This window comes from Taudactylus pleione, unplaced genomic scaffold (genome assembly GCF_031769625.1).
Source record: "Taudactylus pleione unplaced genomic scaffold, aTauple2 ptg000086l, whole genome shotgun sequence".
NCBI lineage: Eukaryota > Metazoa > Chordata > Amphibia > Anura > Myobatrachidae > Taudactylus > Taudactylus pleione.
In genome coordinates, this window is record NW_028284488.1 from 26304464 (window position 1) to 26323172 (window position 18709).

Consider the following 18709-nt stretch of genomic DNA (forward strand, 5'->3'; position numbering starts at 1 on the left):
ACCTGCATCCTCAAAGCAGCAGCGACAAGCGTGCGTCTGTCTGTTAAAGGGTGGTGACACCCTCAAAGTGTTCTACACAAACAATTAAAATATTGTTCTTTTTTTTTCTGTCTTTGTGAATTGTGTGGGCTGTAGCCGCACCTGCATCCTTAAAGCAGCAGCGACAAGCGTGCGTCTGTCTGTTAAAGGGTGGTGACACCCTCAAAGTGTGCTACACAAACAATTAAAATATTGTTCTTTTTTCTGTCTTTGTGAATTGTGTGGGCTGTAGCCGCACCTGCATCCTTAAAGCAGCAGCGACAAGCGTGCGTCTGTCTGTTAAAGGGTGGTGACACCCTCAAAGTGTGCTACACAAACAATTAAAATATTGTTCTTTTATTTTTGGTCTTTGTGAAATGTGTGGGCTGTAGCCGCACCTGCATCCTTAAAGCAGCAGCGACAAGCGTGCGTCTGTCTGTTAAAGGGTGGTGACACCCTCAAAGTGTTCTACACAAACAATTAAAATATTGTTCTTTTTTTTTCGGTCTTTGTGAAATGTGTGGGCTGTAGCCGCACCTGCATCCTTAAAGCAGCAGCGACAAGCGTGCGTCTGTCTGTTAAAGGGTGGTGTAACTCTCAAAGTGTTCCAAAAAATAAAAAACTATTTTTTTAATGTGTTTGTGACTTGTGTGCGATGTAGCCACACTTGCATCCTCAAAGCAGCAGCGACAAGCGTGCGTCTGTCTGTTAAAGGGTGGTGACACCCTCAAAGTGTGCTACACAAACAATTAAAATATTGTTCTTTTTTTTTTGTCTTTGTGAAATGTGTGGGCTGTAGCCGCACCTGCATCCTTAAAGCAGCAGCGACAAGCGTGCGTCTGTCTGTTAAAGGGTGGTGACACCTCAAAGTGTTCTACACAAACAATTAAAATATTCTTCTTCTTTTTTCTGTCTTTGTGAATTGTGTGGGCTGTAGCCGCACTTGCACCCTCAAAGCAGCAGCGACAAGCGTGCGTCTGTCTGTTAAAGGGTGGTGTAACCCTCAAAGTGTGCTCCACAAACAATAAAAATATTCTTTTTTTTTTTCTGTCTTTGTGAATTGTTTGGGCTGTAGCCGCACTTGAATCCTCAAAGCAGCAGCGACAAGCGTGCGTCTGTCTGTTAAAGGATTACATCGGTGACAGCATCCAAGTAGGCATGTCAGACAGTCCGTACCTGTACTGGCAGGAAAAAGAAGCAATTTGGAGGTCCCTGTACAAACTGGCTCTATTTTACCTGAGTTGCCCCCCCTCCAGTGTGTACTCCGAAAGAGTGTTTAGTGCAGCCGGGAACCTTGTCAGCGAAAGGCGTAGGAGGTTGCTTCCACAAAATGTGGAGAAGATGATGTTCATCAAAATGAATTATCAGCTCTTCCAGGGAGACCAGCCTCCAGAAGGTACAGAGGGACCTGTGGTGGTGGATTCAAGTGGGGACGAGTTAATACTTTGTGAGGATGAGGATGTACACACTGAAGAGGGTGAGGAATCGGTGGATGAGGAGGATGAGGATGACATCTTGCCTCCGTAGAGCCAGTTTGTGCAGGGACACATTAATTGCCAGCTTGTTTTGTGGGGGCCCAAACCAACCAATCATTTCAGCCACAGTTGTGTGGCAGACCCTGGCGCTGAAATGATTGATTTGTTAAAGTGTGCATGTCCTGTTTATACAACATAAGGGTGGGTGGGAGGGCCCAAGGACAATTCCATCTTGCACCTCTTTTTTTTCTTTGCATTATGTACAGTTTGGGGCCTAGTTTTTCTAACTGCCATCCTGTCTGCCACTGCAGTGTCACTCCTAGATGGGTCACGTGTTTGTGCCGCCCACTCGTGTCGCTTAGCATAGTCATCCAGCTACCTCGGTGCAACCTTTTGGACATGAAAACACTATTGTGAGGTGTGAGGTGTTCAGAATAGACTGGAAATGAGTGGAAATTAAGGTTATTGAGGTTAATAATAGCATAGGAGCAGAGAAACCAACAAATTCTGTGATTTTAGCTGTTTTTATGCTTTTTTTAAAAAAAATACAGATCCAAAACACAAAACCCAGAACCCAAAACACGGAAGGGTGGTTTTGGCAAAACCAATCCAGATCCAAAACACGAAGAAAGATCCAGATCCAAAACCAAAACACAAAACACGAAAAGTGGCCGGTGCACACCCCTAATATATATATATATATATATATATATATATATATATATATACATACATACATACATATACATTCTTTTCGGCATGACTAGGATAGTGAAACCTTTGCTTTCTGATGGCTCAATGTACACAAACTTTGTTTAAAGCACAACATTATTAAAATACAGTATAAAATAACCTTCAGGCTGCGTGTATAAGGTGTTTATGAAACATAAATGAATTTCATGTATGTACATTTTTTGAAGCACAAAATTATTTTATTTATTTATTAACAGTTTCTTATATAGCGCAGCATATTCCGTTGTGCTTTACAATTGTAAGCATTAATAGAACAAAACTGGATAATAACAGACAGATATATAGGTAGGAAGGCCCTGCTCGCAAGCTTACAATCTATAGAATTATTAAAAATATTGTATAAAATTACCTGCAGGTGGTGTATATAGAACATAAAAGTATTATGTGTTTAGATCTGGGTCCCATTCCCATGATATTTCATTATGGTATGCAAGTATTCCAAAATACGGAATATATGGGAGACTCAACCTGTATATGTGTGTGTGTGTGTGTTTGTGTATGTATGTGTGTGTATATATATATATATATATATATATATACACACACACACATATATATATATATATATATATATATGTGTGTGTGTGTGTATATATATTTTATATATATATATATATATATATATATATATATATATATACTGTGTATGTATATATATAATGTAATTTGGAAATATTTATATGCTTTTTGGAAGGGAACATTTGCATTTCACACATTGCCCCCTTTATATGGATATTCTAGAGTGGACGTATAGTGCTATTGAAAATGTAAATGTATAGGATTTGTTAGATTTGCAACAAAAGTAGAAAGAGAAGTAGCCATGATGCTGCAATGATGCTTGGGGGCATATTTACTAATTATCGAGTTTTATGGAGGGTTCCAGAGTAATTTGTGTGAAGCTTATCTCATAGGCTACAATGGCTATTACCATCTTTAGATGGCATTAGCTGCCAGGGCCAAACTTGGTAGTTCCGGCATAGCATCTGCAGCTACTGTTGGAAATGGAGGGACCGTGGTAGATATGGAGATATCTGATGCGGTCCCTCCTTCATACATGTTTTCAGGGGATATTCCGCAAAGACTATTTGATAAATATGCCCTTTAAAGAGGACATGTGAGGTTTGTGAGAAATTCTTTTAAAATATGCTTTTTGTGTTTATGTAATTGCCTGTATGTTTCCTCCACATGCAAAATCACCTAGCATAGCAACACGTGCTGTACGTAACTTCCACATGCCTGCTTTAGTGTCATGTGCACTCCAGGGAAGCTTCCTCCTAGAGCAAAGCTACCCTGCCATGTCTCCTGTCAAAGAAAAGAGACCAGGAGTGAGCACAATTTAGTCATCAAAGCTAGTGTACAGCACAGATTACTATGTTATGCTCACTCCTATGTGGAGGGAGTATATTGGATTTTTTTATTTTACACATATCTTATACAGTATTCAAATGTAAGACATTAGTGTTCAACTGGCAACCTAGGGGCCAGAATGTCCACACATGCTGATTATGCCATTTTATAATGAAATCTATTCTGTTGTTGTCATTATTAAAATTTCAATGGTTTTAATTGTTCATAAAATTAAGTTAGAAGAACCCGTTCATTTTTCAATGGCTTTGTATTTATAACTACAAAGACTGTTAACATGGAGAAACATCTGTTTCCATTGACTTCTTTTATTTTTGCTCCTTTCTGCAGAGGTCGACATGTTCCATATCTGCATTTTAATATAGTTGACATTGTGTTGGCATTATGATTGCTGACATTGCAAATGTCAACATGATGACTGCATCCCCAAGGCAGCTGTGTGTGCAAAGGATGAATATATTTGGCCTGATTTGAATGAATCTCTGTACTCTGAAGCAATTGGCGAGTTTTTGCATACAGCAGATGCGAATTTATGCATTTTGCATATGTTCGTCCTAATCTGAGTCAGACCGAACTTGGCTGGATCTGTCCTCATGTGAAATTGAGCAGCTTGAAGCAGCGACAATGCAAGTGAACGGAACCGCCTGCATTGTGGGAGTTTCATGGCGTGTATGTAATGTTCCATGCAATTCTGAGTCCTGTGTACTGTTTCAGATAGATCTCTTGTACCTAGCATGGGGCTTGCACAAGTGCTGATACTAATGATGATGGATGCCGTGGCTGGTGTAACCTTAATGAGTGGCACGGCTTTCAGGTTGCAGATGCATGAACCCTGCATTATCCCCTATGGATTCTTCTATTATCATAAGGTAGTAAATAAGGGCTGTGTTACTGCCTGAAATTAGTGATATCACTACGGCGGGTGTGGGCCACACTAGGTGGCACCATTCAAGGGGGTGAAACCAAAATAGCAGAGCTGCTCTGCTATTTTGGTGTCAGCCCTTCGGATGGTGTCACCAAGCGGCAAGCACCAGTGATGGATGACGCGCACATGTATGTGTCCGGAGAGGCTGGGGGCTCCCCAGCAGCTGCTAAAGCATAACGAAAATGAGAGTGTGACATAGGGTCATGCCTACTAAACAGGAAAATTCAAGGGGGCGTCACCTTGTGGACATGAAGTCACGCCACCATTGATGCACGAGGGGTTAGGTGGTGCCGCACCCAGTGTGTGTGATGCCTCGGTCTGCAACTACAGCCACTATGCATTCGACTCAGAACCAGCCCCATTATGTGAGCTTTTGGAGTTGCTGGAGGTCACATTGTAGGCTCCTATAATCACTTTAGTTTCCACTAATGTTATATGTTAATTTTCACAAACCTAATCTCTTTAAAATAGTGGTGATGCTGTAATATATTATTAGAACATTACAAACAATACTTTGCAGTTATGATTTTCATTTTCACAAGTGTTTACATGAAGAAATAATATAAATATACTGTAATTTAATTCAAGTGCCAAACTAGCATTTGGAATATTTTGATTCAATCTAAGGGTCTCATTCAGACCCGCTCGCAAGTGCTTGAGTGCTCGCAAGCGGGTCGATGTTGGGCACTGCGCCTGCGCAAGCCCTGGAGTGAGAGAGAAATTCTCTCGCTCCGGGACTCACTACAAAAGGGGCGGCTGTCGATGGTGATCGACAGCTTGCACCATTTTGTAGGCAGGGCAGGGGGGTGGCTACACAAACCGAGGCGTTCCCGACATTTGGGGGCAGCCCCACTGACATTACTCGTATAGAGCCGAAAGCTCACTGGGGCTTGCTGCAGACGAGACCCTACCACAAGGGTCTCTTCGCAAGGCCCGATGGTCGCGAAGGTCTTGACCATCAACCTGGCCGCTCGCTAAAGCTGTCGGTCACCCACAGCCTAGCGAGCGGCCAGGAGGCTGGCTCAGAAAATAGATGTGGCCGTCCTCATTCAGAGCGAGCGCTCGGATTTTGCGAGCACCTCTGAATGAGGTCCTAAGTCACATACTGTATTCTAAACATAATAAAGGTGAAACACCCACTTCTTCATGTCCCCTTAATAAATAATACAGTACATGCTGAAACATTGATAATTTTTGGTGTGTGTGTGTATGTATCATTTTGTTTATATCTTGTTATTTAATTGGTCAACCAAGCAAATATGTTGTATGGATGAAGACCCAATAGTCAAAGAATATGCAGATAATTGCAAGTAAATTCGGAATGTAGCATAACTTGGAATGCTGTTGTATGCGCCCATACTTATCTAGATCTTGATAATATGGAATGCATGCCCTCTATGGCATATATGTGGAGCATAACATATTATTACACCTCTAGTATTGCACAGAACACCCACTTACAGGCATGCGGCACAGTTCTGGTTCTTCTGTCATTGACCATTGAAGCATACAGTGCAATGTGACTGACTCTAGCTTGATAAGCATAGCTAACATCAGTTACTAAATTCTGTGATCTGTCGCAAGCTTTTAGGACTTTTTTTTTTTAATGCACTCATTGCACATTGCAATGTTTCCTATTCTGTGTGATGAAATTCTATGCATATGTTAATTTTTATGCTATATATCAAATATTTATTGAAGGGGATTATTTAAAATACAGTATGACTGTGGATTGGAATGCAGGGCTTTCTCTCAATATATCCACCTAGAACAGTTAGTTATTAACTTTTGGATCATAATCTAAAAGTAATGTGTTGCCTTTCCCAACCCCTCTTTTTTGCAAACCTATTATGTATTAGAATCTCATAAATTGATTGTATATTATTATTGTTTTATTTATTTATTAGCTTTCAACCCAGATGTTGCCTTTGCTTTTTTTTTTTTTTTTTTTTCCCCTCCCTCCAGAGTCTATTTTTCTCCTGCTGGATCTCAAAGTCTGACTCCTTCTCCCTTTTCTCCACAATGTTCTCTGGCTGTTTTTACCTCCCTGTGTGTCTACCTCATGGCCAGGTCCCCATGGAGGCTTCTATGTAGTGTCTTGGCTGCTGTGACGTAATATTGGCAGAGACATGCAGTGCCACATGCATGCGTATGCCCAGGGCAGGATTAAGGCTTGTGGGGGGCCCTGGGGCAACTAAGTTGTGGGGGCCCCCACCAAGCCACATGGAGCCTACCCCTTCCCCCGCCACACGCAGATCCTCCAACATAACCCGTTCCATTAGGTACAAAATGCTCTGCTCCTGGACTTCCCTCTTAATTTATTATTGCAGACACCTGTGGTGAATCACTTGTCTAATCAATTACCTAGTGCTACACAGGTGACTGCAATCATACGTTAGGTGTTAAGTCCAGGAACAGAGTATTTTGTACCTAATGGAACGGGTCATGTTGGAGAGTAGGCACACGTTAAACACGGACACACACATATAATACATATGTAGCAAACATGTTTTCTATAACATACATACTAACACACACATGAACAGTATACACAAACACTTACACACTAACACATATACCTACACAGTATACACACACTAGCACATACTGTATATACACATTAACACATACATACACACTAACACATACACAGTATACACACACACTAACACATACTGTATATACAATAACACATATACACACTAACATATACAGTACTGTATACAGTATACAATAACACATATATACACTTAAACACATACATATACACATATAGACTATAGTAAACTTACATTCTATGCAGGCTGCTACTCACTTCATTAGGCCCCGCCCCCTCGCGCTGTACTGCCGCGAATCTCGGGTCATATGGGCTTGCCATGTTGGCTCCGCCCCCATTTCGGGAAAAGCAGAAGGGGGGATTGGTCGTCGGGGGGGTGGTTTCTAGCTGACCTGCAGCAGGGTGCAGGGAGCTGGCTGGCTGTGCACTCTTCCTCCTCAGCGTGACACTGACACACCCCCCGGATCATGTACTGAGATGAGCAGGCTGTGGTTCAGCCTGTGCTATGATCGGATTTACACAGGCTCCGATCACAGCACAGGCTCAGCGCATGATCCGGACTGTGCTAGGGGGGGCGATCGCTCCAATCGCCCCCCCCCTGGATCCGCAACTGGTGTGGGGGCCGTCTGTGTGTGGGGGCCCAGGGACGACCGCCCCTGTCACCCCCCCCTTAATCCGGCCCTGCGTATGCCGCCACCATGACCTATCTATCAGTGGTCTGCTTTATTATATTTTACTATATAGAAAAAACAACTCCTTATCAAATTAAAAAATTCTGGATCCTGGGCATTATGAACGCTTGACCATGACTGTACTGAATACCACACTCTCCCCCTTTCACATCGCAAAAATAACCCAGGATATTGCCAGGTCGCAGTGTGGTGTGAATGCGCCACTGAAACAATTCCCGGGTCGAGCAACCTGGCACTTCAATCCTACAAGCGAGCAGGGTTGAACACTGGAACAAGCCAGTGCAGTGTGAACAGGCTCTATCCGGGTTATCCTACCCGGGACTTGGCAAACAACGCTGATTGGATGTTCCTGGGTCTCACTTGATGATGTCAGCATCCAGACACACAGGCAGCACACTGCAGACAATAGCAGAGGCAGCATTCTGGCAGTCTGAAAGGGTTAATAGTATTAATACCACTACTGTCTATACAGTGATGGCTAATTGGAGTGATGAAGAAGTGAACTGTACACTATGCTGCCAGAAGTTGCATCATGCTCTCACTGGCTCTCACTCATGAACTCAGGGCTACACAGTGGTAATCCATCAGCCATGATCCCTGCAATGCTGTGAGCAGTCCCCACTCCTCCCTTGTGTTCCCTTTATGATCTTATCTTTGTGAGCCGGGAATAACCCTGGTAAAAGATGCAGTGTAAAAGGGGTCTGACACGGGTCACAGCCGGATTGGACCAGTGTTCAAAATCTCAGGTCAGAGCTAGGTTTGCGATGTGAAAGGGGTACAACTGTCTAGTGAAGTGTTAGCAGATATGTTGTAGGTGGGAAAAATATAAAAGAGCAAATATGTTTCAATAATGCGATTGGTAACGTTTTATATCAGAACAATTATCAAACATATCAACAACATCAAATATCTGCACCTACATAATTTACATAAGAAACCATTTTATAGTGCGGCTATTTCTTATTAGTGTGATAGCTAACAACATCTGCTTGGTAACTATTGGCTACACTTGTTTCACTGCAATGGTATTCATTAACAGCTATGTAAATAAATAAAGCTAACTTTAACAAGGAGTTTCACAGAGGAATAATTGAAGAGTATACTGCACAGCAAGGTTAAATGAACTGCCTCAAGCATGCAGCTGCATGGATAGTGAGGAGCACATTTAACTGTACTTCAGCTTTACAAGTGTCCTCAAATATCAACAAAGATGTTATCTGGACCTTTGCACTTATGTGACACTTTCTGTTCTCTGATATATGTACCCTAGTGTTGTAAAACAACCACAAAAAACACATTAAAATAAAATCAATGATATATCACTGGTGTATATTGTCAGCTTGTGGTATCGAAATGCTTTTGTAATGTGTGTAGTTCAGAAGCTAGCAACTTAAATAAAATACATTTATTCTTTATAAAATACTTTATTGGGAAATGTCTATGTAAAAAGAATTATTTTACACGCACAGTCGTGCCCTTATATTAAGGCTGAATCGAAAAAAACAGCAATCTCCCATAGAGAACTCCCAAGGGGGGGCATGGTGTTTAAGGGGCTACACTTCATAAGCTATTAGAGTTACCAAGCTGTAATTTGGTATGTAAGACTGTTGTTCGGTGCTGCATGCCAAATTCTAGGGCAAAAAAAATAATAATTAGGATTTGGGAGTAATCTAAAGTTACGACTGTCAGTTTTTTCTGACACTCTCAATTAGGACCACTTTTCTGCTGTTCTCTATGGGGATATTTTGGAAGGTATAAGTCAGGGTACAGGGGGTGAATTTAGACTTGGGGTTTGTTTTATTAGGTAGCTATTGTTCCAGGGTAGGGCCTTTTGGGGTTAAGGTAAATTAGAAAGTTACAGTTTTTAAACTATTACCTCACAATAGTGCCATTTTACAGATAGGAAGCTTCAACTTGTTGTGCAGCCTCATTATGTGCCTCCAGCAGGGGGATGTACTCAAAGTGGCTTCACTTGGGTGCACCAAGATGGCAGTCCTTTGCGGGCGGTAGCAGTGGTGGGACTGGGGGGAAGGATGCGGGCGCTAGCTCCGGCGGTGTGTGCTGCAGTACTTGGGGGAGGTAGCGTACATTAGCGGCAGACAGATGCAGGCTCAGATCAGGAAGATCTGTGATGCCTGGAACCAGCACCAGACTTTTTCTAGGGGGGTAATGCCACAGGCAGGGGAGCCCATTCACTGGGTCCCCCAACCGAAGCTTTACCCCTGACCGCTAGTCATCCCAGGCCAGGGATACCTGGGGAGCTGGGGACCCCTCTAATAAAGGGGTCCCCCTCACCAGGGCACCCCAAGCTGATAGCCCAGGGCTATCCCCGGCACCCCAGGTGGTGGGTGCCAGGTTGATTGTGTAGTGTGATTCATATATTGATAGTATACTTTTGCTGTGAAACTACAGACGCCAGCAAGCCTCCCCCGCATGCTGGTACTTGGAGAACCACAAGTACCAGCATGCGGGGCATTATAGGCCCACTGGTACCTGTAGTTCCACTGCAAAATAAATATTAAAAAAGACAGGACGCACACTGTTGACAGTAAAAAAAATTTAACACATACATGCACACACACATGTGCACACACACTATCTCACATACTCGCCTATGTATTCCTGTAGCTCATCGGTCCTCTTCTCCAGTAGAATCCATAGGGTACCTGTAAAAAATAAATAAATAAATCCATACTCCCCTCTTCCTATGCGTGGATCACGTTGTCTTAGTTACAAAGTAGGCAATCCAGGGTCTTGGCAAAACCAAAAAATTAATTTTGCGAGCCACGGACATTAGTTTTGTCCTCTAAGGACAGTACTATCCACATTACTGCTCTGCGCCAGGATTTCACAACAGAAATCCCAGTGCGGAGTGCTCATTGGCTGGGAGAGGCCTCTAAGCCAATGAACTGTTCCCACCATTGACTTCAATGGTGAGAACTGCTAAAGTAACTTAAGGTTACTTCTGTGCTCAATTAAAAATGGCACCTCAGTGAGACGGTATTTCGATGCCTATCTTTAGTCCCGTGTCGGGCTTTAGGTGTCAGTATTTAGACCGGTGGCCACCCACAGGGGAGATGTACTAAGCCTTGGAGAGAGAGAAAGTGGAGAGAGATAAAATACCAACCAATCAGCTTCTAACTGTCATTTTTCAAACAAAGTCTCTGACATGGCAGCTAGGAGCTGGTACTTTATCTCTCTCCACTTTATCACGGCTTAGTACATCTCCCCCTTAGTGACATAATTCGTGTTATCATGGCTCCTCTACCTCCACTGCGCAATATGCAGGTAGACCATGATAATCAGATTCAGTTGCATTAGGGAAGTGTATGGGGCAGTGCAGGGGCAGGACTTACTGCCACATAGCACTGACCTGGTCCCCTGCATGTTATGTCACATGATGGGCGGGTCTGCTGGTAGGATAAGGTATAAAGCTTTGGATGCTTCGAGCAGCACTGCAGCCGCACTACAGGCTGAAGGGTGTTGTTCCTGGCACAGTGCTAGCCATATGCAGGGGCCATGAATCAGCGACTATGCAGCCCCCAGGACCCTGTGCCCTGGACAACGTTACTCCTCGCACACCTCTCCCTAATGCCCTGGTGCGGTTTGCAAAACAGTGCCTAGCTTTTCCTGGAGTCTCCCAGATATCCTTGAAAAGAAGGTAGTGTATATATTTGAGTCTCCCTGACATTCCGGGAGAGTAGGTATACATTTGTGAGAAACTGGCAGATTACCAAATTAATTGGGAAGGTAAATAATTAATTACTTAGATATTTCAAATAATCATAGTGCTCCTACATCATGGTTTAAGTGAAAATATTTACCTAAATAACCTGTACAGCCTAAGTTTCCAATTGAGATTTAAAGTATTTCAAATCATCAATCAAATTGTATAAACACTCACATTGGAGCACTATTTTTAAACCTCAAATATGTATAAGTTTCATGGCTGACCAGCTCTAGGATACTGTCTGTAGTAGATCTTTCTTGTTCAATGCAGTTTATTTTCATATGAACTGCTTGAAACTATGGAATATAGACATTAATTATATTGTTGATGTACTTAGTGGTAAGAAACCAATGATTGAGTGGCTCTAAGTTTGGAAATTGCCAGTGAAAATAAAAGGATGCAGTAACATTTGTTTTCATTCCATGCCCTTAGTAACATGGCATCTATACCACCCATTTTACAAATAAACCTCAATATTATTCCAGTGTGCACCTACAATAACAGAGAAAATATCAATTAAAGTATTTTTTTTTCCTTCCTAAGATATGGGGACAATTTTGAAAGTAGTTTCTGTTCCAAAGGAAACCTGGCATGATTTGGAGGAAGTGCTCCTGGAAGAAATGACAGTATTCAGGGTGAGTATAGTGACAATTGTGGTGTAATATACTACCAGCAGAACAAGTGTTAACTACAGTCCTGCATTACTGAGCCAAAATCAATGCAGTCAGTACAGTACAGAACAATTCACATGTATTTTTCTTTAAATTTAACATATATATTGCATAAATGTGGAAATTGTTTTTCGTAATATCTTAATTAATAAACTGATGTTAAATAGAAGTACATAAATGTATATTAGGATAGCAACGGTAATGCATTTTGAAAAAAAAAAAATACAGTAGTAGGGTTTATGTAAGGATAATGTGTGTTTAACAAGTGTCCTTAATTACCAAGGACAGTACAGTACCAGGTTTGTTGATTTTGTCACTAAATATAGTAAGCTGTGGACTGTATTGATGGTGATATGTTCATAGTGTAAGTTCTAATCAGTTGTATCATTATACTAAAATATATTGAATAATGTTGTTTGCACCTTTTTGATATAGATTTCAGTCTATTATTATTTTAAAGGGCTATTTTAAATTTTGTACTCAGTCTTAAATTGTATTAGTCTTTATTGAACACAATTATGAATGTCACATTACATTTTTAAACCATCTTATTGCAATATTCCCATATAATATTTATAAATGTCACATGGCCAGGTTATAGAATATTGCAACTACGGTATATAGACTTATGCTGTCTTTACATATATTGAAAAACAAATGGAGAAGTTTTATTTCTCTGTAACTTTGGTTAGAGTTAGAGTTTTTTTATTTAATCAATGTGTCCAGGTTATGCATTCTGGTAAATAGCTATAACCCAGTGGTACCCAAACTTTCTTGAATCACGATGCTCTAGAATAGCCGCATTCTATATCAAGCCAAACGTTTTTTATTGAAATGCTCAGAAAAAACTATTAGATTAAGTAAATTGGGTTTACCTGTCACCCTTAGGTTTAGTTATGTGGTGGCAAACAGGGTTGTGCTTGTTTGGTTGGCAGCCACCAGCACTGGTTTTGTCTATTACATTGACAATAAATAATTTGATTTCTTCCTGGACTACTAACCCATGGCACCCCTGCAAGTGCCACACGGCACCCCAACTTGCCAAAGCACACGGTTAGGGAACCACTGGTTATAACCAATTTTAAAATGTGTGATCTTCATAAATAGGAGCTTTTTCGGAGTTGATCATATGCCCATTTTTGGGGTCCCTAAACCTAACCCCCCTTCCCCGGGCTAACGGCACATACTTACCTCGATCCATTGTTCAGGATTCTGGAGGTCGAGGTGCTGATGCCGGTATCCTGATTCCCCTTGGGATAGCGGTGTCTGCATTTTGCTGGGCGGTGGGATTCCAGCATCGGTATATCGATGACCGGCATCCTGTCAGCCGGCATACCCACTACATCTCCCCCATAAATGCTGCAGGCAATGTGGAAACTAACGCAAAGTGACCATTTGTCAGAAACTGTGTGTATACCTTAACTCCTATACGTTATCTTTTAGATTATTGGAGCTTCAGAGCAGAATGCTTGATTTCAAACCCCATGTGTACATATAGAATCAGTAAACCTCAATCCTTTTATTATTACACTAGTTGGAGTGATGCAGCTAGATTTGTGTTAACTTTCAACTTTGTTGAAATGACAGCTGTGCTATACACAATTATAATTTATTATAAAAAGGTGTGTTGTTCACCATACAGTACTTTCAAAAATAAACTCTATATAAATAAGCACACATTGTGTGGTTTCTAGATGTTTCTCTAAGCCTGGAATCATGCGTGTGTTTTCTTCTGTTACTTAGTAACAAAACAAAGTAAGATATATGCTGTCCATTGTTATAAAGAAGATATATAATGCTCTGTAATTCTAAACAGAAGGTTGACTATGCTAACCTGTGCTTTGTGATTTCCCTGTAGGAGCCAAGTCCTATTTCAGCTATGGAGATTTCCACAAAGCAAGTATGCAATGGCTTTTAATTCTCTTACTATGTTTCCCTTATGCTACAGCCTTTCATGCCTTCCTGACAGCATCCTGGCAATCACAGACGTATTACCTGTGATGTCACATCCTTTTGGTACACTTTGACTGGTTTTAGAATAGTATCAATAAAGGTCACATAAAAAAGGAAACATTTCGAGGCACACATTGCTTTAATGTTATAAACACTACCTAAACATGTCAGCAGGTTGAATGTGAACCTGTGGAAGAGTTTTTCTTGGATACTAAAATACTTGTTTTGAACACTAAAATAATTCTTTGCTAACACAGTACATCTGTGTTGTTACTTCCCGCTAGGGAATTATTTCACCGATTAATTTTTGATTGGCTAATTCAATTAACAATTCTAAAAATAAATAATACCAAATGTAGAATCAGATCATCCTGAATCCATATTCAAAACAACGGTGACCAGAGTTCATCATTAAAAAACCTGCTTCTCTACCATAAGTTTCTATGGCAGCTGGTCCCCCATACCATCATAGACCTTCATACTCGTCCTTGCTTCTGGACCATTTCAAGTATGCAAAAAGCACTTTAATAATATAGAGAATGGCAGGCATCCCTCTCAAAATATTCAACAAGCCTGGAATGGTAGCCACCATAACCAGGAAAACATTGGCATGGAATTCCCTAGCCATAGTATAGACCAGCCCAGGATTGTCAGCACAGATCTGGCGCCTCTGTCAAGGTGCAGCTGTACAGTGGGGGCAAGGGGGGCAGCGGCTACCACTTACCCAGGCCCAAGCCAGCTGGAGGAGCCCAGTTCAGCGGCACAGAAAAAAGATGACTACTACCCCACTCCTCCCTAGTACCTGGGCCGATCACTGCTTTTGATAGCCAAGTGGCTGTGTGCCAAAATAGCCAGGGACCCAAACAACACAGAATTCCTCATATTTAGGAGCCATCCATAGCTATGTACAGATCTAGTTCATCAAACCACTTGTAGCAACTGTACACTCATTGATCAAATTTGGGAGCCATAAAAAAGGGTCAGTGGATATATCTCATCTCCTAATCTTTCTGGAAAATATTAAAACTTTCTACCAAAAATGGAGTAAAATAAAGCAATGCCACCAAAAATCAAACAGGGAGCCTAAAGCACTGCTGCATCTCCAGCAAGATCTGGGGGCCCCAGAATACAACTTAAATAGGCTAATACCATCTGGAGACTACCTTTTACTGGCTCTTATTAATAAAGTAACTAACTGAATGGGAAAATGTTGTTTGCAAAAAAAAATGTGCCTATCTCACTTTTCGCTATTCTTTCTTTTTATACTGAAAACCAATGCAAGATGTGTAGTGCTGAGTCTGGATAGGGATTAATTATTGGGGCATGCTGCCTACTTTTGATTTTATTTTTACAGAGTACCAGCCTTATGAAATGTCGACTGCTGCAAAAGTTATGCTTGTTATTTCCTGCTTTTTAAAAAAAATTAAAAATAATTGTTTAATCTGAGAAAAATTAAATAAGGATTATGATGAATGCTTATTGCATATTTATAAATTACAAATTGAATTCTCAAAAGTAATTCTAACTGTAGTGTCTTTACTTACCTATATATTTTTAAACTTAGAAAGCAGAAGTTAGAGTCAGACATTAAATGGCCTGCTGTCCCATGATACTTTCTTTTCACGCTCAAATGCAGTGTTCTCAAATTCCAGATGAAGTTATGCATAATACATAGCCAACACAATGCAACAAAGAATTTTATATTAAATGAGGATTATGGTGAAGCTGTCACGTAGTTTTATGGTGTCGTATAATATAAATGGTCACACATTATGCACTATTGCTTATGCTTGAATGTAGGTTTAATCTAATAAAATACTAGCTGGATATTTTGGGCTGTTTAGAAGTGATATTACAAATATTTAAACAAATGTCACAATGCAGTTTGGAAACAGCTTGCATGATCCATATGGGATTTTTTTTTTGTCTGTTTGAGTTAATTGTATTTGGCAATGAAACAGGCTTTATTTGAGTGGAGGGAAGGATCTGTTGTGCTGGCAGGACTACAATTAAATTTATCACATCATGTATACTTTGTATAACTCCAGAAACATCTACGAGCTTGATAAAGTTTAGTCTTTAAAAGTCTTGGGCAGAATTACAGTACATTAAGTGAATGGGGACTACTATATCCCATGTTGATAGCAAACACTTTAGTCATAACCTCCTGCAACTGGATTCAGTTGCAGAATTATGCTGTTCTCATAAAACCGCACATAATGTGAAGCTAGAATACTGATATGTCAATGGATAATTATACTGTGTATAACAATACTGCTACACAGTGCGGGATCATCCATTACACAACCTAGGCTCCTGGCTAGGGGGATCTAGGCTCCCTTTGGCCACAGAGGAGCCCGGATTACTGTAATCCATCCACTAATTGTTTTTATTTTCACAGTTAGGGTGTTTATACATTTCCTAAAGATAGTTGGATAACTACATTTTACAGGCAATGCTTGAGGCACAAAGGAGAAGTCGTGAAAGATATTTGCAAATTTTTCATTAAGCTTCAAATTTGTGCTAACATAAAAATAAATTGGACATCTGCTTTCACTATCTAATCTAGACCAGAAATAAACTCTATTTAATGTAATGTTAGCAAATAACCTTAAGTGTATATTAAAGGGTAACTATACTGAACAAATTATACATTTTAGAATTTATTATGTGGCTCTTAAAATAGTAGTACTCCCATCTCCCATGGAAGCATTTATTTACTTTTATATTGAAGCCAATCATTTAATTTACATTATGTCTTAATAATTCGCCAGTGGAGATTTTCTGTGCATAAGAAAATGTTTAAACATTTATTACACCATGAAGCAAAATAGACAAAGCTATATCCTCTTTAGAACAGGATCTTCATTTACATGGATAATTATCCTGTTTAAACAATAGCTGCTTGAAGAATACAAAGTTGCCTGCTTCTGATAGGTTTTGTTTAATGATTGTTTTAAGTTTGACAATCACACATATCAACAGAAGTTTCTATCAAACTCTGTAGTACTATTTTACCTTTTTTAGACTTGCTTTCATTCCATTTCGTTACAGTATGTATGTTTACTGATTTTAAATGTTTGCAGTTGTTTTGCAGATGTGTATAGTAAATGATTTAAACATATGATTATCAGTTACCAATTTTAACATTCACAGTAAAATTTCCATTTGACAGCAACAACTGTACATCGGTTCGTCAATGGGAGTTTCCCAGCTCCCGCTACACCGCTGTGATGTTTATGGAAAAGCATGCGCTGAATGTTGTCTTGCCAGGGACCCCTATTGTGCTTGGGATGGTTCTTCATGCTCCCGCTACTTTCCTACTGCTAAGAGGTAATAAACTCTAAGACATACTGCTTATTGTATTAGCCTTCTGTGCATCATTTACATTCCTCTGACATGTCATAATCTCCATAACACATGGCTGTGTGGTGTTAAAGGAAAAATAACAAGAAAGGCAGATGGTATGTGCTGTGTTTTTACTTGTGGCATCTAACATGCATATGCACTTTTGCCCTGAAAGTTGCCTTCTATAGCAAAAAGAAAAAAAGAATATATAAATAAATATAGAACAAATTGCTAAAGAGGTGAAATCATGAAAGGACACTGTAGAGATTAATACATTAATTAACATATAATTGAATAACTCCTACTCACTGCCTTTGAACCAAACTTCTCTTCTCATTCATTACATATCAAAGAGTTAGGACAACAGTTGAGCGCAGACAAAGTTACCACTTAGCTGCATGTAAATGCTTTATAGCTCATATTTCATAAACTCATCTGTTGACTTAATTTCCACACATGGCATTTGTTTGATATCTTTAGTAAATCTATAAATAGATATGTATAATTACCCAGATATTTTCTCTGAAATATTTCTCTTACAATAATAAACACAAAATAATAGTGGACAATAGTATTTAGAATCCACAAGTGCTCAGAGATTTTGATGATAGAAATACTGTACAGATACAACGGGAAGCGGATTGTAGCAAAACAAATGCTCTGCTTAAGACAACAATCTTATTTGCAATGGGTACTTGCATTTAAATGTTATTGCTTTCGTTTAACAATGCCCTTGAACAAATTGAATCACCTCTAAGCAATGTTGCAAGCTGTTCTTAGCATGCACAAAGTAGACTGTAAGTAATCTATTCAATAAACAACCTTCCAAGGCAAAGATGACACACGGCACTTGCTTTTCAGCCTTTTTATGAAATGACTTTTATCCAGAGCAGAAAATAAGTGATTATCCCTCTATAACAGCTGACATGACTGATGCAACCAAGTGTCTCTACACCAAGAATACTTGACTTTTGTATACAGGAAGCTGAGTGAGATGATTAGAAGCGGATTTACAGCTCAGTTCAGAGACTAATCCCCTTTGCTGTGTCCTGACTTTGCAAATCCTCTAGCCATTTTCTACAATGACATTTGTACTATTTAGACCAAGCTTTTGTGTGCCCAGCTTGTTTTTATGAATGAATTTCTAGTGACATGTAAAAATAAATCAAAGCATATGAAAACAAAAGAATATCAAACCATATGATTCTTATTTACAAAATAT

General features: G+C 40.1%; 1 protein-coding gene across 2 annotated transcripts in view; it reads left to right on the plus strand.

Annotated features, from left to right (window-relative positions):
- SEMA3A (semaphorin 3A) overlaps positions 1–18709 on the plus strand; it is a 259026-nt gene that overhangs the window by 214188 nt on the left and 26129 nt on the right. For both annotated transcript variants that reach the window (XM_088468796.1, XM_088468797.1), the window contains exons 12-14: positions 12059–12150; positions 14045–14086; positions 17315–17472. In XM_088468796.1, coding sequence (XP_088324922.1) covers positions 12059–12150; positions 14045–14086; positions 17315–17472 — 292 coding nt within the window. The remainder of the gene's footprint in view (positions 1–12058; positions 12151–14044; positions 14087–17314; positions 17473–18709) is intronic.